This window comes from Gamsiella multidivaricata, assembly GCF_025024155.1.
Source record: "Gamsiella multidivaricata strain RSA 2152 chromosome Unknown BC939scaffold_21, whole genome shotgun sequence".
Lineage (NCBI taxonomy): Eukaryota > Fungi > Mortierellomycota > Mortierellomycetes > Mortierellales > Mortierellaceae > Gamsiella > Gamsiella multidivaricata.
The window spans coordinates 1-22,590 of record NW_026251729.1 but is presented as its reverse complement, the minus strand read 5'-3'; the positions used below and the strand labels follow the sequence as shown (position 1 = coordinate 22,590).

The window sequence follows — 22,590 nt, the reverse complement described above, 5'->3', positions numbered from 1 at the left end:
TCTGTGTGGTGTTATGGATCGCAATTTCGGGAATTGCAATTATCTCCTCATATATGCCCGTAGACTGAAGATACATAAAATATATGCGACCAATCTAACCCAATAAAATTATATTTTCCCTCCAAACAGAATGGATCCCGTGAGACCGAAATGCCCTGCATCACATAGACAGGGTCGAGGAGTGGGGGGATGGACTTGGGCGCAAGGAATTGTCCATGCGTTTCACGCCGCCTCTTGATGACCCACAGTAAATGGCAATTTAACTGAGTACCAGCTGGACTACGCGGTAAAGCTGTTACATAACGTCGGCAAAGATACCTCATTTTACTACGAAATGCAGCCCATGCTATTGGATTGGGTCGTACATGTTCATGTACTTCTGGATCGTGCGCACTCTTCAGCTTTTTTTCTTTCCTAAGCGGTATATGTCCTGGACATTCTTGCATTTATGTGCATTTGCGAAAAATCGTATCCAGGGTACGTAGACTGCGTACATGTAAAAAGGACTGGCGCAACTCTCGGTACAGTGTAGGCAGTACACGCTTGATTGCACGATCTAACATGGGCTGCACTATTTCCATGTATGAATCGTTTGAAGAGTTGCCACAAAAGAGAACCTCCTCCTTTCCCCCCCTCCTCCTCCTCTCTTCTCCTCTCCGTTCTCTTTCAGGTTGCCGAAAATGAATCCATCGGTCCAGGACATGGTCAAGGCTGGATGCGGTCTTGTCTTATATTTCCTTATCAGTCTGCTGACACTAGAAAAAAGCGATCTTAGTGCAAAGGAGTAAGCCCAAAAAAAAAAAAAAAAAAAAAAAAAAAAGACTGAACTTTGTGCTAAAGAAAGGATGTCATGCAATGGGACAGAAAAAGATATGCGTGTGTTTGCTGAGCTCGCTCGCTTTACTCGTCAAAGACTTCGCCTGCCCTGCCTGCAGTGGTTAGCATGTACAGCTTTGATGAGAGCAGGCTATAAAAAAGAAAGGGCAGTCATGCCGGCTGCTCCAGCATGCATGCATGCATTCAGGATTTGGGTTCGCAGTGTTGGTGGTGCCTGTGGTGCCTGTGGTGCCTGTGGTCGTGTGCCAGCCCCGAGCGCCCATTGGCGCCCCTTGCAGAAGTAGGTTAAAATGGACAGATGCGGGGGAAATAAGTTTCACTGTGGGCCAATCGACAGCCCACATGGGCGCAAAAGTGAAAGCGAGTAAAGAAGGTAAGAGCATTCCGCTACATCTTTTCTGGCCTGAATGCGCTCCCTCCCCGCTGGTCTCCACTGTCTTGGTCAGGCGGCCATGGCATGCCAGAAGGAAAAGGGGAGGGAAGAGGGGGGAAGGGGGGGAGGGAGACGATACGGTGGGATTGGGATGTGATGTGATGTGCTGTGGCCGCTTTCCCTCGTCTTTCTGCCCTCCAGTGCGCCTTCCTTCCTTCGTATCCCTCCCCCCCTGTTTGCTCAGTTTCTGTATTTTATTCTTTTATTCTTATTCCTTATTTCCTATTTATTATCTTTTCCTTCGGCTCGTTATCATCGCTCTGTTCTGCATTGCTCTGCTCTCGCGCTCTTTGTGCTTCCTTTCTTATTCTCACTCCTCCTGCAGTTCTCACGAAAAAGGAAACGTGCACACGACCTCTTTGCGCCTAGGACCGTTTTAGCCGTGTCTCTATAAAATTCATTGGCTCGTGTTTTCCCTCTCTTTCTTCTTTCCTTTCTTCTTCTCCACCCTCGCTCTCGCCCTCTCTGCCCAAACCAATCAGCCAGTCAACCCAGTCAACACAGACAAGCCATGGCCATGAACGTCCTCTCTCATACTACAAGCCCCTCCTACGAACTAACAATGGACTCCTCCAGCGCCCCCACTGCCAACACCGACAGCACCACCGACAGTACCACCACAGCTGCATCCACTAAATCCGGATCAGGAGGGCTTCGCAGAAGCAATACCCTCAAGGCTTACCTCGCCAACAAGAACAAGCTCAAGGAACGTCAAGCGATCAATGTCATCGTCGATCCCACCGTCCTCCAGCACCACGGAGAGTCCTCGAGCTCTGATCCCGAGGTTGACGGACCATCGTCCCCCCTCAAGTCCGTGCCCACAACCCCCAGTACCGGGGCCCCTCTCATGTCTCCTCTCATGTCCCCCGTGAGCGGCCGGAGAATCGATACAGACCTGGATGTCCTGGACAAGGAGAAAAAGTCGATTGAGGAACAACTCGCCACCATCACACAGCAGCTGAACCAGCTCGAATCCTCGCCCTCGCCCTCGCCCTCGCCCTCGCCCGTATCGCCATCAAAGGAGGAGTTGGTCGAGAAGCGGACCTTGTTCTGCTCACAGTTGGATGCTCTGCTGCAGAAGCGTCGTGAGCTCCTCCAGAGTTGGACCCGTGACTATAAAAGCCTGAAGCGGTCTGGTTCCCTGGCCAAGCGACAGGACGATCTTTTTTGGGTTACCACTGCCTAGATTGTCTTTTCTATTCCTTCCTCTCTTTCTTTTCTGGGTTATTTCTTTCTCTTCTGGGTTATTTGTTATTTTTTTTTTTCTTGGCTTCGTACCCTATAACAATGTACCTAACAGCTAACTGGAGCGTCCAAAAAAAAAAAAAAAAAAAGCTAGGGGCACACAATTATCGATGGCACGATTACCCAGACTAAATGGAAAGATCAATATCCTTCTTTCCTTCCAATTCTCATCTCATCTCTACGACTGTATCATAGTACTATAAAATAAAAAACAAATCGTCATTTAAAAAGAAAAAAACGAAACCCTCACGCGAGCAAGCAAACAATGCAACTCTTTTTCTTTCCTATTTTGCTAGAATGTCGGGACGTTTCGTCAATGCATAAACCAAACAAATCTCAGACCAACAAAAAAAGCAAAAAAAAGGACATTGCTATTGCTTCAAAGAGAGGCAGACCCCCCCTTCGCCCGGACACATACTCACACGACCTCAGTACCGCACTAGTAGTCGTTTGGATCCACCATGCATTGCATTATGCTATTTCTATTTCACCCAGCAGGTACAATGAACTACGGAAATCGGGGGGAGCACTCGAGAGAGAGAGAGAGAGAGAGAGAGAGAGAGAGAGAGAGAGAGAGAGAGAGAAAGTGAGAGAGTAAGAGTGAGTGTAATGTTTAATAATGAGTATGCGGGCACAACCAAGTTAGAAACCGTTTCTATCGACTGCAGCGACGATCATCTAGGTTGGATCTACAACCCCTCCAATTGCTGCTTGCGGTAATAATACTCCTCACACATCTTCAAGGCCGTCAGGTTCGATCCCAGCTTGTTGATCGTCTCCTGGTACTCGTCTTCCTCCACACTGTCGTGGACAATACCGCCTCCAGCCTGCAGATATGCGACCCCGTCCTTGACCACCATCGTCCTCAGCGCAATGCAGGTATCCAGTCCACCCGAGTAATCAAAGTGACCGACCGCTCCAGCATAGACCCCCCGCTTGGTCTTCTCCAGATCCGCAATCAACTCCATGGCCCGAACCTTGGGCGCTCCAGATGTGGTACCAGCGGGGAAGATGCTTCTGAATGCGTCAAAGGGAGTCTTTTCATCTCTGAGCGTTCCAGAAACGTTTGAGACAATGTGCATCACATGCGAGTACCGTTCCAGATGCATTAACGAGTCCACCTTGACCGTCTCGGGCTTGCACACCCTGTTCACGTCATTGCGGCCTAGATCCACCAACATGATGTGCTCGGCCCTCTCCTTGGGATCCGCCAGGAGCTCCTCTCCCAACGCAATGTCTTTCTCGGGTGTGGCTCCACGTTTCCTGGTTCCGGCAATAGGGTGGGTATACACAACACGATCATGGACCTTGACCAACATCTCGGGCGACGCACCGACCAATGTGAAATCCTTCAGATCCAGATAGAACATGTAAGGCGAAGGATTGATCGAGCGCAGGTGTCTGTAGATGTTGAAGGGGTGCAACGACGTGGGCTTGGCGAGTCTTTGGGAGGGAACCGCCTGAATGATATCCCCGAGCTTGATGTGCTTCTTCAATTGTGTCACAAAGCCTTCATATCCCTCCTTGCCAACGTTCGAGACCGGTTCCTGACCGAGGACAACGGGTGGTTGAGGGACCTTGGGCGTGACTTCGTTATTGAGCAGGTCCACCGTGATCTGGATTTCCTCCACAGCGTTCAGGTATTGCTTCTCGACCTCGGCGGGGTCTGTGGCATCCGATCGGTAATGGGTAACAACCTGGATCTTCTGGTACAAATGATCAAAGATCACAATCGTGTCGCAGAACAAAAACACGGCGTCGGGCAAGCCGATGGGGTCCTGCAAGTCGCGCTTGGTGCGGGGCTCAAAGTACTGAACGTTGTCGTATCCAATGTAGCCGATGGCACCTCCTGTAAAATCCTGAACGCCCCTGACCTTGACGTAGCGAATGTTGGCCAATTCCTTCTCCAAGATAGCTAACGGGTCCCCCTGAAGCCCCTCCCCAGGTCCTGTCTTCAGGATCTTGTATGGGTCTGTGCATAGAACGGATGAAAGAGCCAAGAAAAAACATCAACAACGATATACTTGTTAAACCGTGGTCCCTGGAAAAAAAATTGAAAAAAGCAATCCATTGCCACTATTCACCACCTACCACTTCCAATAAAACTGTATCGTCCGATGTTTTCGCCTCCAGTGATCGATTCGAGCAGGAATGAATAGTCGCACTTGTCCGAGACCTTGAGGTATGCCATGACGGGCGTCAACATATCGGCAGGAATTTCAGCAAAGATGGGGATTGTGTTGCCGGCCTTGGCCTCGACAAAGCCTTTGACCTCTTCCAGAGAGGGCTGGACAGCGATCTATAAGCAAGATGGGGGCCCCGCATTCAATTCGTTAAAGTTTGGAATGGGGTCTCTTTCACAACTGTTGCTGCTGCTGCTGCTGCTGTGATGTTTTAATCCTGGAAAGTATCTGCGACAACAACAGCCCCCGAGACTGAATATCCAACCGCACGGATCCCAGTGGAATTTTTGAGCAGTGGTCTCTGTTTCCTGTATATGCTTGCTAGTACGGTTACTTACAACATGTGCCATGATGAGGATGTGAGGACGATTGAATGGGTCGTGAGAATGAGAATGATGGATGAAAAGAGAGAAAGAGAAAAGACGATATGTGTTCCCCCAGCTGCTGATTTCTTTAATTTTTTTATCGATATTATGTGATGTGCAGTAGCACGTTGTTGACTCACTCCACCTTTGGTCCGCCGGGCCGTTTACGGCGTGTTTTCTTTGTGCCCCTCACCGTCGTTTTATCCCCTCCAAACCCCGAAGCGTCCATGATATTCTGTTATGACCAAATTGGAGGGGCGCCGTCGGTGATGATGACTATGCCGGTATGTCCCATCTCACGCACCGCATTCTCACCGAACCGAGTTCATCGTTGCAGAAACAAGTAGTCGAGTCCAGCGGGAACAAATTCGCCTCTTGGATTCTATGAATCATCCATATTCCCTGTACTCTCTGCACGCGGAACTTAAAGTTCGTATAAATCGTGGGGGAAAAAGGAGGTTGGCGGTAGTCCAGGTTGTCGTGTTCATTTAAGAACTCCGGGGGAGGGTCTCTCACGATATGTCATCAATCAAACAAGCATCGCTCTCAAGAGAACAAACACATCGATAGTATCCGTGAATCATTCTACATCATATATGCATGCAGTAGTCTTTCTTTTTTTTTTTTTCTTTTTTTTTTTAGCATCGAATCCTCTAGCTGTCTTGCGTAGCTTCACAATAAAGTCCATGGACGTCGTATCCCATCGTTGACAAGGAAAGTCGAGGGGGGTGAAAAGGCCTGCAGGGTGCTGAAGCGATGGTTTGTTCCGTTGGCAGCATTCACAGGATGCAATGTAGGCTTTGATGCCGCGGGCCATGTATGGCCAGTAGAAAATCCGGCGCATGTTTTCGTAGGTCTTGTCGAACCCTAGGTGCCCGGCAATCGTTGCGCCATGTGCATCATGGAGGAGAAGGGAACGAAGGTCAGTGTCCCTCGGGATGCACAGACGTGGTCCACTTGCAGTATTAATCCAGAGTAGACCATCGCGAGCAAAATATCGATCCGTGGTGCTGGCGTCGCAAAACTTTTCCAGTAGCGGTCCTAGTATGCTGTCCTTAGGGTAGAGCTTGAGAAACCGTTGTTTTATTCCAAGATCCACGTCGATGCCTATAGAGTTAATATGAGCGATGAGATGAGGGGAGGATGGGATCACGCGTGAAGTAGATGCACGGAGAACAGTTTGTGTATTTCGGTTCTGCGCTACAATTCGATCAAGATCCCTGTGAACCAGGGGTGGTGTAGGGGTTTTGTGTGGGGCGAGACTGTCCTGGTCGTCAGATCACCCTAGTCTTTTCCCGAGTTTCCGGGCGCAGGGGTAGTTTCAACATTGTGGAGGGAACGGGAAGCGCGGCAATTCTTGGCAATGTGATTAGCAACCTTTCGGCAACGGAAGCATGCGCCGATTTTCGTAGGCGCTCGCGCTCAGCGTCAGTGAGTTTGGTGAACACTGGGTGGGAGTGATCCTGATGATTGGATGATTGTCATGGGCGGAGAATCGGTTCATGTGAAGGAAGTTATTAAACATAAGGCGCATGGTGTCCATATCCATGGGGGTGGAGTTATTGGTGAGAGGGTTGGGGGCGGCGGTGTTGGTGCTAGAAGTGGGGGACAAGTTAGGGGGATGGAGGATGTTGTGTATGATAGTAGCATGATGGATGGCACTGCCGAGGTCCGTGGGTTGTTGTAACTTGACTCGCTTGCTTGTCTCGGGTTCCAAACCGTTCATGTACAGGTAATGGGCGCCATCGCTGTCCATGTGGGGGATTAGGCGAAGCTGTTTATAAAATTGGTTTGTGTACTCTGCGACCGTAAAATTCTTTTGTTTGAGTCTGTGCAGGGCTTGTCGGGCTGTGTTTGCTGCGTTAGGGGGTGTATGGGCAAGGAGGAATGCGTGGCGGAATGTGTCCCAGGTCGAGTCGATTGGCGTTTTGGAATTGCGCCACCAAGACTTAGCGTCGCCATTGAGCGCAAGAACGGTCCAGCGGATCCAGCTCGATTTGTCCAGTTGGACGATCTCGAAATATTCTTTTTGGCTATCGATGAAATTGAGAGATTCCATGGCATCAATAGAGCCGTTGTAAGGGGCTGGTTTTTGAGGTTTGAGAACTGTGGCAAGGGCGCGGGCCTCATCATTGAATGCGGCGCGTTCGGGCACTGCCAATCGGAAAGCTTCGGCCAATGTATCGCGCATCGCATTTGATAGCGGTAGGTTCGCTAAAGTCGTGCAGGATTGGTCCATGATGGGTCGAGGGAATAGGGCCAGGAAAAAAAATGTGCTGTTTTTGGGTATTGGTTTCTAGGTGCTGCTTTCTGGGTGCTGCTTTCTTACTCGTGTGTCTGTGATAATTCAGGGGGGGGGGTATGGTGGTTCGTGTTTTATACCTTTGCTACCAATGCAATAGGTTCGGGTCTGGATATATGGTTGAGTGGATGTTTATTAAACAAAGACTGAGGTTCTATTTATTGACAAGAAATTGGAGTACTCCAAGAATCTCCTTGTGAATGGCCATCACCGACTTCAAGGCACTCGACCTTGACCTTACCCCAGCGGTTTGCTATTTGGAAGTCCTGCCAGCGAACGCACAGTTGTCTTTGGAGCAGATCACACACAAACTGTGCTGGCTACTGGCTGTGATAGGCATGTTCCGCGGAGACGACATAGCCTGCATCGACATCACCCACGCGCACTTTCGAGTCACCCCACAAGTGGCGATCCTCCCCGTGGTCTTGCCCAAAGAGAAGCGACGTCATGGACGGATCCGCAAGTTCACAACCATACAGGCGCATACCAACGTAGCCCTTTGCCCGATGGCGACACTGCAAGAGTACATTTCTCGCCTGCCATCTGAGGAGGATTTAATACCTCACCATAAGGACTCTGAGGTGCTCGAACAATAGATTAGTCGCTGTCCAACATCAAGCATCACATATCGAACTTTTGCTTACCGAGTCTCGAGTAAAAGCTTGATACGTAGGTGATTCTCTTCGAGCGGACGCAAAAGTTGACCCACATGCCCCTTCTAACCACGCATACAATGCTAAAATGAAAGAAAAGCAAAAATCGTTGGCAGGTGTTGTCAAGAAGCGCACGAACATTTCTGTTCAAAGCCGATATTGAACATACCCTGACGGCAGAAGTCACCAAGCTCTCATCGAATCCAACATCAGGCCACTCTTCATCCGATTTTGTCAGATCATCCAGAGTCTTTTCCTGGAAGACGGACTTCATCCTCGCGGTTGCTTTGAAGGGCACCAATACCCCTAGCAACGCTACAACATCCGTGACGTCCGTAATCCGAAGCTCATTTTTGTGAATTGCGGCGACGCACAGTCGCTGGTAGGACCTGAACAAACACGCCAAACAACCCTTATCTCCTTAGGGTTCGCATTCATGGCCAATACTTTCAATTTGTGAAAGAAGAACCTCCCGTTCATCCTCATCAATCAACGGCGATTCGTGATCTTCTCCAGATATCGCCGGTCCATGTTCAGTCGCTCCTCCTGAGGTGTTGCATCCATCACAGGTGGTCGATATGTACACTGGCGGTAATGACTGCAAGTGCTCCAGCCGCATCAGTCCTGATTGCTCTGTGTGTGGTGGCGATCCCACAGATGTCGTGGAAAGTGTCACTATCAAGACAGACACAGGTGCCGATGGTGCAGATTTCAATTAACATCTCTATTCCACTACATCCTTCGCCGATAAAAAGCAACGAGATCGATAAATAAAACATACCTTGCGGCGCATTCACCATTTTTGAAGCACGATGAAGCGAGTCTTCCGGATATGGTTCCGAAGCGTCAATCAATGCGCCGGCTGTTCTCATTGCTGAAAGTCGAGCTCGCTGATCCGTCCAATATGTCGTTCCCTTGCTTCTCTTCCATTGATCAAACTCTTCCTTGAGGCGTTCGCAGTCCGCGCCCGTAGAACATCTCTCGATGGCCAACCCATATCGACGATGAGCAGTGTGCTTGTCGGTTATCTCGAAAGCCAAAAAAAAAGCCTCCGGAGACCTATCTCCGTGAGATTAGACATGGCCCTATTCGTGACGAGAAATAAAAATTATGGTTTACTGTTGGAAACGGTGCATCTTGGCAGGGTGATACCTTAACTCTAACAGGCATTCAGTTAGACCCGAGATGCAAACAAGCGCACAGAGCCAACAGAGTGTTTTGCAACCCTGGATTGGTTTCGCATGCTACCAGCATGAGACGCCAAAGAAGAAAACCAATCAAGAGGCTAGCGTGGTTTTGGCTGTATGCGTCAGTGACAAAACATCACTGGGCACGGAGCGTCGTACATGTCCAGCTTGAAAACAAGCACTGACAAAGAAATGGATGGGAAGGGTCCTGGACAATATATCCATCATAAACGAGCGCAACGCTACGGCTTGTGATGAACGGACAATGTTCTTTTTCGTCTGCCTCACAGAATCATACCCTCGGTCTTCAAAAATAAGAGATGTACAAATGTTTCGAAAGACATCGCCATCGCCATCATCTCTCTCCACATCCCGCGGCATACTAAACAGGATGAAATATAATCGATGCATAAAGGGTATGAACGGAGAGAGGATAAAGGGTATGAACGGAGAGAGGATAAAGGGGAGATATGGTGCGAAGAAAGTGGAAGAGGAAGATAAGGCGCTTACCGATTCACAGTGAATGGGTACGTAACGAAATCGGCTGCGCGGATGAATAGAGGTGGGGTGTTGATACCGTTGAAGATGCAATTGCTGACTAGTGGGAGTGTTTGATATAGAGAATGATTGGTGCGCGTACTGATGTCGTCGGAATGAAGCAAGAATTGAATACAAGAGATGAGAGATTGTAGCGATTTTGGAAGTGAGAAAGGAGGGAAGAGCGTAAACGACGCCATCTTCGATGTCACGAAGTCCTCCTGTGATGGCAACTGGGTGTCAATCTAGTTTGACATGCATCAGGGGTGTGCAGCATGGTACTGACAAGATGGTGAGGGCGTGGGGGATGTCCTCGCGTAGGACGCCACACTTTTTCCTTGACTGCTTTCGCTTGCTTTCGATCGCACGCATATTTGCCACCTTCGCCATCGCTTGCTCTCACGCGGACACATCCTTTGTCATTGTTCCCACGCCCTTCTTCATGACCTTTGCCTTTATACCCCATCCTTTGGCTTCTGTCCTCGCTTTTCATCGTCCCTCACCTCTCTTCTCTCTGCTTTCTCGTCTTCTCTTACTCTCCACCTTTATTCATTTAATGCTTCGCAACACCATGGCCGACAATCATCTGAGCCTGTTCTGTCTTGTTGATGGAGACTCTACACCATTCTCTGTAGACATCGATCCATCAAAGACGGTTGATCACCTCAAGGACGCAATCAAAATCAAGAAGACTCCTCGGTTTGATGATGTTGCCGCAGATGAGCTCACCCTATGGCGCGTCTCCATCCCCGTTGTTCCTCCCAAGGAGCGCAAGCCAGTCGTCCTGACCGAGATTCCATCATCAACAGAGCTTGACCCGACGGACGACCTCTCTGACGTCTTCAAAGAAACGCCACCCAAGAAAACAATTCACATCATTGTCCAGCGACTCCCACAAGGCAATGCAGCCGCGAAATGGCTTCATTGCCACGTTGTCGCATGAGGCTAACCATTGTACTAACCTTATTCACATGCGTAATTGCTCCGACATAGTCCAGGCACCTGTCCCCGCTCGGGCGTCTACTCCACTTCCGGGCCACCTCTCGGATGAATCTGCCCCAAAAGCACCACCAGGTTCTCCGAGGCAGGCGAGGGAAGCATGTAAGTGGAGACTTGTAAGACTGCATTCCGGTTTGCCGTATGGATTTGCTGCTTATACCTTGCATTCATTGTAGTCAACACCCTTTTAGAGAGGCTCGAGAAGGATATCTTTCATGCGGACTCTCCGGTTTCACGCTTCCTCTGTTCGTTCGTAAAAGGCGACCTCAGTATCCCTGACGCAAATTGCTCTGTCAAGGGTCTACAAAATCCTGGTTACGATCGAGCACTTTCAGAGAAGTTACACCTCAGCCTGCTCTATACCTTTTGCACCCAAAGCGACCACATCGGACGACAAAGACACCATCAGAGGCTGCCCTCAAAACGATCAAGGAGTACCAAAACAACGACATTATCACCTTCTTTGGCGTAAGTGGCTGTGGAAAGACGCGGGCTGTCGTGGAAATGCTTGCGCAGAACTGAGGATTCTATCTGAATGGCAGCCAGGCGGATAGAGGTTCAAAGGACATCACCACTTTGTTCGAGTCAGCACAGAAAATGCCGACACGGTATTTGTCGTCCGATAAGGTGCAGAATGGCCTCAACATTCAGGCGATTACAGGCTGTCTTCTTATTTCGCGTCTTATGGTCCTGCAATTCTGTCTGAGTCTCGGCCGCCATGACACATTTACCTGTGAGCGTTGGATGTTGCTCCAAGTGTGCCCAGGAGCCTTTGATGCTACAGTATCGGATGTCTTTAACGACGTTTTCAGGGATGTACTAAACACCTACCATGACCAGACGCCGGCTATTCCTCTTTCGAGCTTGAAGCGCCTATTGCAGGATCGATTTCGTAAGGTTCAAGGTCAGATCTCCTCGTTTGCTGCCGATTCTCCGACGAGCAAGCTTCTCGTCGTCTTCGATGAAGCGCAGACTCTGAGCGATCATGGGAGGGAATATTTCGTGTCACGCGCGGATTCCAGAGATTTGAGGTCGATCCTCTCTCCTAGCATCCATGGGCCCAGAAACATTTCAGAAAGCGAGAGAGATTACTGCGTGGTGACATGTGGCACAGGCATTAGTGCGGACGAACTTGAAGTATTGGCGAACTCCGGCGGCATTGCAGGCAGCTTGGATCAAATAGAACGCCGTATCGTCGACTTCCCAGGCTGGAAAACGGAGGACCAAGTGTCTGTGTACCTCAACAATCTTGGAGATGCGATGTGCGAGGACGATAGAACGAGACTTCATACAATAATCCCGGAAGCAGCTGTCCAAGAGTTGTTTTTCAGACTTAGAGGTCGGTTCCGTCCAATCATCACGACGATCGAGGACATCATCGCGAAAGGATGCACGTCATACTGGAGGGAAGCTATCGGACGCAGAGTCCGAGCACTGGTATGCTATCCTGAGCAATTTCCAATGCGCGGCAATCTTTGCTCAGATATTAAAAGGATATCGACAAAGTCGCCAAGGACCCAACCAAATACGAGGATGCCATCGAACTTAAACACGTCCTCAAGCAGACTATTGTTTATCGAGCCTCACTAGGACTGCCTTGGAGCTTGCGAGGAGAGGAGCCGATCTTGGTCGAGAGCGCTTTCGGTCGTCTCTGCATTGCTGCTGACAAGACTGCTGTTGGAAAGAAGATCAGCACCATAATTGATGAGCCATTCGTATTCCAGGCCGCCTATAACTTTATCCAAAAGGAGGACGTAGGTTCTACAAACACTTCAGAGAACAGTACCGAGACTTACAGGATCCACAATCTGAAGGGAAGATCTTTGAGCGGCACGCTCCGTTGAACCTGATCTACGCCTTCCACAAGAAGCAGCTCAAGAAAAAATGTTTTCAATCCCCAAAGCAGCCAAGCACTGGCCTACGACGGAATTCAAGACCCCTATTCCCCAATTTGAGCCTGTCACGTTTCCCAGGCATTTGTTCGGGCGCCCAGCAACGATCGTCGGATGGGAGGATTATGAGTGGGGAACTCGGTACAAGGAGACTCTGACTATGAGCGACTTTTTGGAGGCTCACTATAAGCATGGCTCGAGGAGTGGCGATTGCGTAGTGCCACCTTTTTACTACTCAGAGCCGTCTCACTCCGGACCCGATATCGTCTTTGTGCTGCGAATCGATGATCAGCTCTACCCTGTGTTTGTCCAGACAAAGCTCCTCGACGATATCTCTCTAGGAAAAGTGGAGGAGGCTCGATTGACAGTACATCAGATCAAACTCAAGGCTCATCTACCGAACTTGGCCGCATACTGCCCTGGCGGAAAGTACCTGAGCCTGATTTACGTCCACCCTACGGTTCCAAAGACGCCGCGAGCGGGCTGGGATGGATGCAGCTCCTTATGATCGCTGATGGGAGCAATATGCGTGATTTTGTGCCTGGAGGAGTGGCGGACTTGCTCGATTGCGTGAAAGGCACCAAGCGAGTGCATGATCAGTCAAGCTCGTCTGGTAGAGCGGACAAAAGAACAATGTTGGCGAAGCAGCAGTAGCGAGAGATGGAAGACATGTTCTTAATAAACGGGATACTAAGTGTCCAATTGATCAACAGCAACTGCCACAACTGCAGGACTACTGCCCGATTGGGAGATATATTAGCATGGTAATCACCTACCCTGCCGAGGTTGTCAAATTTCAGGTTCGACCCGATCCTGAGCCCGAACTTGCAGGCCTCTGGCATGTATCTATCGGTCTCGACGACAACATCTTTTCAAAGATCTTCCCACGTCGCCACGTCGAATATCTGGACAAGTTAAAAGGACACAAGCGGCGTTCCGAGGACCAGGAAGAAGAATCAAAACAATCCAAAAAAAACAAGAGGCGATATCCAGAAGTCATAAAAATAAAAGCATAGCTGTTTGGACTCTCTACTCTATCCTGTATTGTCGCGCTAAAGTCAAATGGAGCTCGCTTCATGGTGTTACATGTGAGAACACAAGGCAGAATATTTTAATAGGTGCAACGAGCGGAAAAGCAAAGAGGAAACGGAAATGGGAGAAAAGAGAGAGACGGTTGACAGACTAGTGACATTATTTCCCCATACACCGCCTTTCCTTTACAATCACTTCCACGCGTTTCATTATTGACTTTGCCACGACACCTCTTCTCTTGGCTTTCTTTCTTTTTCTTCGCCTTCTTTCTTCGCCTTCTTTCTATCCTTTCTTTTCATCCGTCACCTTCACTTCTTCTTCCCTTCAGCTGTCGCTTTCTCATTTCATTTTTCTTTCCTTTCGTGCTTCGGAACACCATGACCGTTTTTTATTCGCGAAAGTAAAGCTGCTCGAGTTCTGGCGGGTAAAACGAGGAATGTTTAGACCTCCATGATCTCGCGGAGACGACGAGTGGTGGAACGGACGGTGGCAGCAGCGGTGGTGGACAAGGTCCAGGCACCACCAGCCATGGTCTTCTTGCAACCACGGCACTTCCAGATACCGACGGACAGACGCTTGACAGCATCCTATTTTCAGTTGAAACAAAAATACAATGCGTAGCGTTAGCAAAGGCTTGCCATCGTCTCCCTGATCTCATCAAAGGTGCCCAATACTCTTGCCGCTCTCAACCCAGAACCGATCCTCCAACGTCAATGATGAACACCCTTATCATCTCGCCTTGGTTCCATATCAAAATCAATTCCTTCAGACGCTGAAAGGGGAAATACTTACGCGACCGCAGAAAGTGCAAGTGTACTTGCTGTGCTGGGTGATTTCCATCTTCTTGACCTGCTTACGGAGCGAGGCACCATAACGGACACCGTATTTACCAACAACTCCGACCTTCTTAGTGCGCTTAGCCTGTGGTGGAACAATAGGGTAGGATGAGAAAAAGCGGGTCTGGTTAGGAGATCTCGTTGCAAGAGGAGCTCATGGCGAGAAAGTTGTTGGAGGTGGAAGATGCAAGCAGATCCTGGAAGGTTGGTGGGCGATCCTGGTTTGAAAATAAAAAATAAAAAGGCGCTTGGTGATTGATTATAGTCTCCAGTGGCAGACGTGTCTTTTGATGCACTGTTGTTTTTGATGATCACCGTGCCGATCGTCTATTCGCTTCCTGCAGAAGAGGACGTCGTGTTTTGCTGGCTCTTTTCTCAAAGACGAAAGCGCGATGGTCTGGTCGTCCTGTTGTTTGGGCACGAAAAACCAAGATCCCTTGCGAATGCAACAAAGCAAGCACGAGCCCAGTCTCGAGTTGTCGTCCGTTCTTAAACTCGCTACCGAGCAATTAAGTATCGCCATTCATAGGATGCTGATAGGGTGAAGAGCCACTTTGTCGTTTTGCAAAGGTCTTCGAATGTGTTGAATGCAGACGCATGCTAATAAGATGATTTTTGCTTGCAATCAAATAGTTTTTCGGTTCCCCAGTTCCCGTCCTAGTTCCTGGAGATGAATGATGCCGAAATATCCCTCTGCAACGCTGGCGATGTGTGCTTGGATGGATAGATCCGTGTTGATGCCGTTGGATGTCCTGGATGCCATCCTTGGATGCTTAATGTCTCTGCTCCCCGTGACTTGCCATCTTGAATTGGAGTGGAAATGAGAGGAGGACCTCAGCTGCACCGGTCCGACAGAGACTCATATGGACAGTTACAAAAAGTGCCGCTGACTTAAGGGTTGATACACAATTTTATTTTACGGATACTGGCATTAGTATCAGATCTAGCACACAGAAACGGTGACCGATTTTCGCTGTGCAAATGCCTCATGCTTATCATCCTGTCCAGGGCTTCCGAACTCGGGAATCAAAAGACTCGAGTTACCGTAGTTGGCGATCAAGGGAGCAACACCCTTCAAGCTTCCGCCGTTGACACCGCCCTTGATCGTGATGTCCGCGCAGTTGGAGTACAGCTCACGGTCGCCGATGGCGTTGTTCCAGAGCCACATGAAGATCGCCTTGCCGTTGGGTGCGTTCTTAGGGATTGGGACGTCGACAGAGTAGGATGCGCTGGCGTTCTGGAGACAGCGACGGATCAGGGTCTTGAGCACAACCCAGGTCTTGCCATTGTCATACGACAGAGCCCACTGACAGTGTCCACCTCCGTGGGTAGCGCCGATAGAGTACTCGGTTTTGAGGTCCTGGCCAGCCTGGACGGTGGTGCGGGTGGCGGATGCAATGGTCTGCTTGCACAGGGGCGCGTTCTTGATGTCGTGGGTTCCGATCGGGGAGTTGAGGTCATAATCTATGTACTGGCCATTTGAGACAGGCGGGCAGCCAGCGCGAGGGCTTCCACGAGAACAGGGGCGCAAGAGTCCGACATGGGCCTGGGAGACTGATGCGAGGGGCAAGAGATAGAGGAAACATAAGCATAGGAATGCTATGGGACGTTTGTGATGCATGGCGAATATGGTTATGGTGTTTGGCAAATGGATCGTGTGTATCGAGCAAGTCTTTTTGGTCGGTTTGTGCTGAGGTAGGAGAGTTTTTTGTTCTTTTTTTTTTTTTTTTTTTTTTTTGCAATGACCCGGTTTTTATAAGTACGGTCCGATCGCAAACCCCATGGCCCTGTTCCATGAGTCCAAATCGCCATCGGTGCACGACCTAGGCTCACCAAGACAACCCCAAAAGGCACGAGCTATTCTTCCGTAGAAAACCCTCTGAGCAAACATCTTCTTATCCGCGCAGTAGGGCTGGCTTGTCCAGACAAAAAAAAAAAAAAAAAAAGAGTTCAAACAGGCTCTTAAACAGGGTGCATAGGCAACATGGCAAGGACACGAGCGCTTCGAATCCATTGCTGGCCCCAGAAAGGGTACCGGTCGCCTTTTCTTTTTCTCTTTCTTTTTTTTTTTTTTTTTTTTTTTTTTCAAACGCTACTCTTAGGGGCATAACCAGAGACCTGATTGTCGTGCGTCGCGTTTCAAACATCACCTCACTACCATTTATCGGAGACAACGCAATGTACGCAGTTTTTTCATTTTATTCACACTCAGTAAGAGGGGGTAGTGGCCTCTGATTATTAATATTTACAAACAAATCACTTTTTGTTCAACAAAAGGCGTTGAGAGAGAATGCATACGATGGACTCGTGCTGGCCTGTTTAGGCAAGTTGCAGGGCTGGATCCTCTTTGGCCTTCTCGGCTGCCTCCTGCTTGGCTTTCTCGGCTGCTTCCTGCTTAGCAATGATAGCGTTAGCAGTGGCCTCGAAAGCCTTGGCCTGCGTGCCCGAGTTAGGGTCGTAGAAGGGGACCTCTCCTGAGACAGTGATACGGAGTCCACGGCGATAGTAGGGCCTGAAATCTGGGACGCCGGTGTGGAAAGTTGAACGATTATCCCAGATGGCGACACTGTGCTTTGCCCACGAGAAGCGGACCTGGTAATCCAGACGCTTGGAAGTCAAGTCGTTCAAATACTCGAGGATCCACTTGGACTCTGCGGGAGAGACGTTGTTGATCTCGCGGGTGAAGACAGAGTTGGTGAAGACCGACTTCCAGCCAGTGACGGGGTTGGTGCGGACAACAGGGTGTTCAGAGTCGTTCAGCTTTCCAAAGGTCTTGCGGCCAGTGCTGGTCTGGAAGGCGCGGAAAATATCCGAGGTGTGGGTAGCGGTGAGTCCCTCGAGGAGGGTCTTGATGGGCTGCGAGAGATCATCATAGAGCTGGTAGCCATTGGACCAAACGGTGTCGCCGCCAGCTTCGGGGATCTCATCGAACTTGAGGATCGAGAACGAAGAGGGAGCAGGCTCGAAGGAGACGTCCGAGTGCCACGAGTTGTTGGTGTTGTAGCGGTTTGGGGGGCTAAACGCACGGTTAATGGAATTGACAGTCAGTTTCATTGTAATATATTCCTTGAGTGCTCTGCAACATTGTTCATTAGGACTCATGTCCTTACCTGAGACGAGAGTCGAGGACGATAAGCTCAGGGTTTTCAGTGTCGTGAGGGACGAGAGGATGAATGTGCAGGGGTCTATGGTCGCCAGATTAACAAGAGACATTGTTAGGATAGCTTGTACTTTCAAAGATAATGGCCAGATTGTTGAGGAACAAATTTCCCAAACTCACCCCCAGCGAGCGCCAAGCTTGACATGCTCCTTGGCGTCCAAGTCATCCTGGTCGCGGAAGAAGACGACACCACGCTCTGCAATAAGAGCAGCAAGTTCCTCAGCTTGCTGCTCAGTCAACTGAGTCAACTTGATGCCGTGTAACTCAGTTCCGATCTTGGGCGTGTAATCGATGCGCTTGGTGACACTAGCGAACAGGGCCTTCTTCTCAGGATCAGCACCCTTGCCGGCGACGCGAGTAGCATGAGTGTTGCGATCGGCAAGAGATGCGTCCTTCGTAGTGGCGGAGAGAATAATCTTGTCGGAAACTGCTGGAGCCATGGTTGGTTGCTGTGGTTTGAAGTGAGCGGTGGTTTTGTTTTGTTGGGCGAAGCGTTGCTGTTGCTTGGTGCTTTGTCTTGCTGGCTCGTTGGTGATGACAAGAAAAAGAGCAAAGGACACGAGGGCTTTTATACAGACAAGTAATCCCTCCGGAAACTAAGTCCGAATGATATTTTACCCGAGACGGGGCAAATACTGATCACGAATGAATTGGCCAAGATATCGCGTCGTGAAAGAGCAACCAAGGCGTAGGCACAACTACATTGTCTAGGTTGGATGTAGGTGTGACATAGAAAATGGAGAAGTGGCGTCTTTGTAAAGTCCTTAACACTTCTTTTACCCACTTGTTTCCTGCTGCGGTACCTGAGTACCCAATGGGTTTCCTTTTTAAAAGCACAAGCGTGATTAAAAAGAGATCTTTTGAACATGAGGAGACAAGATGGCGACATGGTTGTCGCATGTTGCCTCAACTCGTTCGAAGAAGCGGCTACCGCGTGTTAAATTTAAATTCGCAAAATGAGCATACAAGAATTTGTTGTTCAGACTCTTGATTTTTCACTGATAATGACAAAGCGCGCAAAGCCCTTGATCCATTAACTGCATTTTCAACGTGCGGCCAGTAGCCCGAGGCGATAAGCTGATCATGGTTAGCTCGCCAGTTCTTTTTTTTTTTTTTTTTTTGAGATGGATGGCGACAACCAGCGACATCCTATGGCACATCCGCCAAGAGATGAAAAACCGCGAAGCAAAGACAATAATGGGGTTGTACCAAAAGCCAGAACAAGTGTGGAGTACCGCTAGTCTTTGACTCGATGGTTTAACTTGACACCGGTATGGAGGAGTGCCATGGAAGTCCGACCCTCAGAGTTCTGCTCTTAATCCTGGTCCTGTACTGGGGTAAAATACTTCATATCTCCTCCTTTCGCTTTGAATTGAAGCCTTCAGTCCCTAGACAATACCAGGTTTGGTGGAAAAGTGGTATGCATCTGATTATGATAATTCGTGGTCGAATGGTTCGGTAGACTAGGAATGACCCACATCAAGGCAAAAAGAGGTGATTCTAACCTTAAAAGACGCGCGTTTTGCACCGAATTGCAACATTCAATCCTCGGTGCAAATGCATGGTTACACAGACAACCTTATTCGTTCTAGCAGGGAGCGTACTTTATGCCCATCATCTCCGTGGGACCATGCTCTGGTAGAAGCCAGAGGTGGATTGTTTATCCACGGTGGAGGACAAGGACCGTGCCATCGTTGTTCACCAATTGCTCACCCTGCACACATGTTTCTCTGGCACCCCCTTGAGATAAAGAAACAGCGATCTCATATCGCATCTATTGGTATCGGCAAATATTTTCTGCAGAACCCATTACCCCATGCATGGCCAGGTACAAACCTGTAATACAGAGCAAAGTCATCCTCACAGAATGCAGGGCGCTCTCAGAATCGGGGCGATCACACCATTTATGTCTGCCCATTTCGCCATGCGCTCAATGCAATTCCACTCTACCTGACAGGGACACGCTTGCCTGCCCTCAAGCAAACATACCATAGACAGACCCCCCACATTGAGAACGAATCATTCCCCTTTTTGAGCACCGAGCTGAGGAAGCCCCCTCTTTCTGGCTGCTACAAAGTGCCAAAAAAGGCGGGGATGGACTCAACTCTATCGAATCATCGTTCCTCAATCCCCGATCGTTTTGGACTTTAATGCACCGTATAAATTCACACCACTTACCCTTTTCCGGGACTCCTTGTAGTTTTTTTCCATTCACCCCAAAAAGAAAAAAAAAAAAAGGTAGCCCTATCTATCATCTACCGTGTAACTCCATACCCGCACACGTCTCCCCACTCTTACATTGACCATGTCGTCCGAGAAGCAAGAGGTGTACGAATACAGGTATGAAGGACCCGAGGACATTGAGCGCAAGGGCAGCGTCGCCTCCACACTCAGCGGTCCGAATCAGGCGGACACCCCGGATGAGAAACTGAGGAAGTTGGGCGAGCAAAATCCACACTACGACCACGATCTCACATGGACCGCTGCAGAAGAGAAACAGCTCGTCCGGATATTCGATCTCAAGGTCCTCTCGTGGATCGGCGTCATGTGTAAGTATGCACCTTGTTCCCTATCTTTCTCACCTTAATGGATTACACTCTCAAGCATTTAAATAGGCACAACTACTCATGCTTCTTTATCGTTTGGGAAACCCCCCTCCTTCACCGTAGTCTTCTTCCTACAACTCGATCGCGGCAATCTGTCTAATGCCTTGACTGACAACCTCATGCAGGACCTCAATATCGACCTGAACACCATCACGCTCAGCACGACCATCTTTGTTCTCTTCTTCTGCTTCTTCGAGATCCCTTCCAACATGATCATCCGCCGCGTCGGTCCTCACCGCTGGATTCCCTTCCTCATGTTCTTCTGGGGGCTTGCCACCGCCTCCCATATCTGGCTCAAGGACAGGGTCTCCTTCCTGATCTGCCGCGCCCTCGTGGGTACCTTCGAGGCCGGTTACATCCCGGGGATTGCCATTTATCTGACCACCTACTACAAACGCGAAGAGATGGCCCTTCGCCTCTCCATCTTCTGGAGCACACTCTCGGTCGCCAATTCCTGTGCAGGTGTGCTCTCGTACTTTATCCTGCACATGCGGGGGATTGCTGGTCTGGCTGGCTGGAGATGGTTGTTCCTGATCGAGGGGGTCGCCACGGCCTTTGTCGGTCTGCTGTCCTTCTTCATCCTTCCCGAGGGTCCAACCGGCACGAAGGGGTTCCTGCGCTTCTCTGGATACCTGACCGAGCGCCAGGAATTGATCGCTATCACCCGTCTCATCCGCGACGATCCCTCAAAAGCCGACCCTTCCAAAAGCGTCGTCCCTAAGGCTGATATTGTACGTGCGCTCCTGTCCCCGCGCATCTGGCCCAATGTCCTGATCGGGTTCTTTGGGCTCCTACCCTCGGCGCCCATTACGGTTTTTACACCCATAATTCTGAAGATGCTGGGATTCGATGCATTGAAGACAAACTTGATGACCATCCCTGGCTACATCCTGGGCTTGATTATCATGTCCACGGTCTCCTATTCGTCTGATCGGTTCAATGAACGCGCGTTCCATGGTGCGGCTGCGACGTTGTACTACGCAGCTTGCGTTGCCAGTTTGGCATTGTTGCCCATCAATGCGAATAAGTACAGTCTCTATATCTGCTTGATCTTCACGATGGGTGGACAAACCTGCTGGCATCCTGTCAATGTAAGTCGCATTTCTTTTTTCTATCTTTGCAAAGTAATGAAAAACGTACAGATGACTAACCTTTAAGCTTGCAATTTAGGCTGCTTGGATCGCCAGCAACACAGCCCCTGTGGGCAAACGGACGATCGCGTTGGCCATGTACATCATCTCCGTCAACATCACCGCCATTGCTGGCTCAAACGTCTTCCGCAGCAAGGACGCTCCCCGCTTCTTCACAGGGATGTGGATCCTGTTCGGGTCCTTGATCATCACCATCTTGCTCTTTATCTTCCAGAGATACCATTTCATCTATCTCAACAAGAAGCGCGCCAGTATCACCAAGGGCTGGACCGCAGACGACTGGAGACATTACAACGAGACCACAAAAGACGTTGGCGATGATCGTCTCGACTTTGTCTACTCATATTAACGAATCGGGTAGCTCAGCAACCACATACATTGTACAGTAGAAATGTTAACAATAATAAAAGGCATATCCGAATCAATGCACTCAACTCGTTTTTTCTTTGAAAAAACTTTTTTTTTTATTCTAATTCTTTTTTTGTAAAAACAGTATGTACTGTACAAAGTATCGGATGCCTTGGCCTTCTTTTTCTCGCGAGCGGACGAAATTCCTCGACCAAGGCAGCAAGGAACCCCTTCATACCTTCGTAAAGTTTCGAGGTTCACTGCCAATTGTCGCACGCTTATAAAAGCTCCGTCTTCCACTCCGCGGCCTCTGTCCTTGTTCATGCGGCCCCGTTCCCGATAACGAGCCTGTGCCGCCCTCATGTGTCCCTTGGACTTTGACGCGCGGGTGCGCTGGACTATCACGGTCCTGAAGCTTGTCCTCCCCTGCAGGAAAGGTCCCCACACGACCACTGCTGCCTCTTTTGCCGCCGCCTCTGCTGCTGTTATCAAGTGCGGTGCCATCAGCATTCGACCCACGAGAACTCGGTCTTTCCTTTTGCTGTGACCTGTCCCTGGCCTGGTCGTCACCGTGGTCGATACTACTATTCCGGTTCCTCTCCTGATGTGAGGGTACCTCTCTTTCATAGCATAGACGCGTAATGGCACCATCGCCATTCTTGCTCAGAATTTTAGCCGCCCTCATAAATTCTCCACGAATCGTAAAGAGACTAGACATTTAACAAAGAAGTCGATCTACTGTTAGCAGGCTGCAATGATTCTAGGGCTATCATATTAAGGCGCTCGAGACAAGACGCTTACGAGTAGCGATCAACGGGACGTCC

General features: G+C 49.5%; 11 protein-coding genes across 11 annotated transcripts; 6 read left to right on the top strand and 5 right to left on the bottom strand.

Annotated features, from left to right (window-relative positions):
* Positions 1 to 1,781: 1,781 nt before the first annotated feature.
* On the top strand, positions 1,782 to 2,456 carry BC939DRAFT_475693 (uncharacterized protein; the record flags this gene model as incomplete). Its single annotated transcript, XM_051558524.1, has 1 exon — positions 1,782 to 2,456. One exon carries the CDS (start codon positions 1,782 to 1,784, stop codon positions 2,454 to 2,456), a length of 675 nt encoding a protein of 224 aa, XP_051413756.1.
* Positions 2,457 to 3,078: 622 nt separating this feature from the next.
* BC939DRAFT_446518 (anthranilate synthase component I) lies at positions 3,079 to 5,130 on the bottom strand. The gene is made up of 3 exons (XM_051554970.1): positions 5,037 to 5,130; positions 4,607 to 4,814; positions 3,079 to 4,487 (listed from the first exon to the last, which is right to left on the bottom strand). Exons 1-3 carry the CDS (start codon positions 5,046 to 5,048, stop codon positions 3,205 to 3,207), a joined length of 1,503 nt encoding a protein of 500 aa, XP_051413755.1. The 5' UTR covers positions 5,049 to 5,130; the 3' UTR covers positions 3,079 to 3,204.
* A 2,354-nt stretch (positions 5,131 to 7,484) lies between these two features.
* On the top strand, positions 7,485 to 8,388 carry BC939DRAFT_446516 (uncharacterized protein). Its single transcript, XM_051554969.1, has 3 exons — positions 7,485 to 7,941; positions 8,010 to 8,101; positions 8,188 to 8,388. Exons 1-2 carry the CDS (start codon positions 7,566 to 7,568, stop codon positions 8,021 to 8,023), a joined length of 390 nt encoding a protein of 129 aa, XP_051413754.1. The 5' UTR covers positions 7,485 to 7,565; the 3' UTR covers positions 8,024 to 8,101; positions 8,188 to 8,388.
* Positions 8,006 to 8,890, bottom strand: BC939DRAFT_501669 (uncharacterized protein; the record flags this gene model as incomplete). The annotated part of the gene is made up of 4 exons (XM_051560193.1): positions 8,006 to 8,083; positions 8,188 to 8,333; positions 8,466 to 8,693; positions 8,800 to 8,890. The coding sequence occupies 4 exons, from the start codon at positions 8,888 to 8,890 to the stop codon at positions 8,006 to 8,008; spliced, it is 543 nt and encodes a 180-aa protein (XP_051413753.1).
* Positions 8,891 to 9,838: 948 nt separating this feature from the next.
* On the top strand, positions 9,839 to 11,049 carry BC939DRAFT_111021 (uncharacterized protein). Its single transcript, XM_051549917.1, has 2 exons — positions 9,839 to 10,843; positions 10,918 to 11,049. The coding sequence occupies exon 1, from the start codon at positions 9,948 to 9,950 to the stop codon at positions 10,683 to 10,685; it is 738 nt and encodes a 245-aa protein (XP_051413752.1). The 5' UTR covers positions 9,839 to 9,947; the 3' UTR covers positions 10,686 to 10,843; positions 10,918 to 11,049.
* On the top strand, positions 11,050 to 12,478 carry BC939DRAFT_111067 (uncharacterized protein). Its single transcript, XM_051549918.1, has 2 exons — positions 11,050 to 12,178; positions 12,323 to 12,478. Exons 1-2 carry the CDS (start codon positions 11,339 to 11,341, stop codon positions 12,329 to 12,331), a joined length of 849 nt encoding a protein of 282 aa, XP_051413751.1. The 5' UTR covers positions 11,050 to 11,338; the 3' UTR covers positions 12,332 to 12,478.
* Positions 12,479 to 12,625: 147 nt separating this feature from the next.
* Positions 12,626 to 13,141, top strand: BC939DRAFT_475689 (uncharacterized protein; the record flags this gene model as incomplete). Its single annotated transcript, XM_051558523.1, has 1 exon — positions 12,626 to 13,141. The coding sequence occupies one exon, from the start codon at positions 12,626 to 12,628 to the stop codon at positions 13,139 to 13,141; it is 516 nt and encodes a 171-aa protein (XP_051413750.1).
* Positions 13,142 to 13,733: 592 nt separating this feature from the next.
* BC939DRAFT_409347 (ribosomal protein L37ae) lies at positions 13,734 to 15,316 on the bottom strand. The gene is made up of 3 exons (XM_051552905.1): positions 15,302 to 15,316; positions 14,458 to 14,586; positions 13,734 to 14,252 (listed from the first exon to the last, which is right to left on the bottom strand). Exons 1-3 carry the CDS (start codon positions 15,302 to 15,304, stop codon positions 14,106 to 14,108), a joined length of 279 nt encoding a protein of 92 aa, XP_051413749.1. The 5' UTR covers positions 15,305 to 15,316; the 3' UTR covers positions 13,734 to 14,105.
* A 128-nt stretch (positions 15,317 to 15,444) lies between these two features.
* On the bottom strand, positions 15,445 to 16,122 carry BC939DRAFT_475688 (uncharacterized protein; the record flags this gene model as incomplete). The annotated part of the gene is made up of 1 exon (XM_051558522.1): positions 15,445 to 16,122. The coding sequence occupies one exon, from the start codon at positions 16,120 to 16,122 to the stop codon at positions 15,445 to 15,447; it is 678 nt and encodes a 225-aa protein (XP_051413748.1).
* Positions 16,123 to 16,946: 824 nt separating this feature from the next.
* On the bottom strand, positions 16,947 to 17,996 carry BC939DRAFT_389324 (uncharacterized protein; the record flags this gene model as incomplete). The annotated part of the gene is made up of 3 exons (XM_051551883.1): positions 16,947 to 17,567; positions 17,632 to 17,686; positions 17,782 to 17,996. Coding segments are annotated over 3 exons (891 nt in total), but the record flags the coding sequence as incomplete, so codon positions are not given.
* A 1,970-nt stretch (positions 17,997 to 19,966) lies between these two features.
* On the top strand, positions 19,967 to 21,767 carry BC939DRAFT_395451 (major facilitator superfamily domain-containing protein; the record flags this gene model as incomplete). The annotated part of the gene is made up of 3 exons (XM_051552226.1): positions 19,967 to 20,210; positions 20,331 to 21,358; positions 21,438 to 21,767. The coding sequence occupies 3 exons, from the start codon at positions 19,967 to 19,969 to the stop codon at positions 21,765 to 21,767; spliced, it is 1,602 nt and encodes a 533-aa protein (XP_051413746.1).
* Between the last annotated feature and the right edge of the window lie 823 nt (positions 21,768 to 22,590).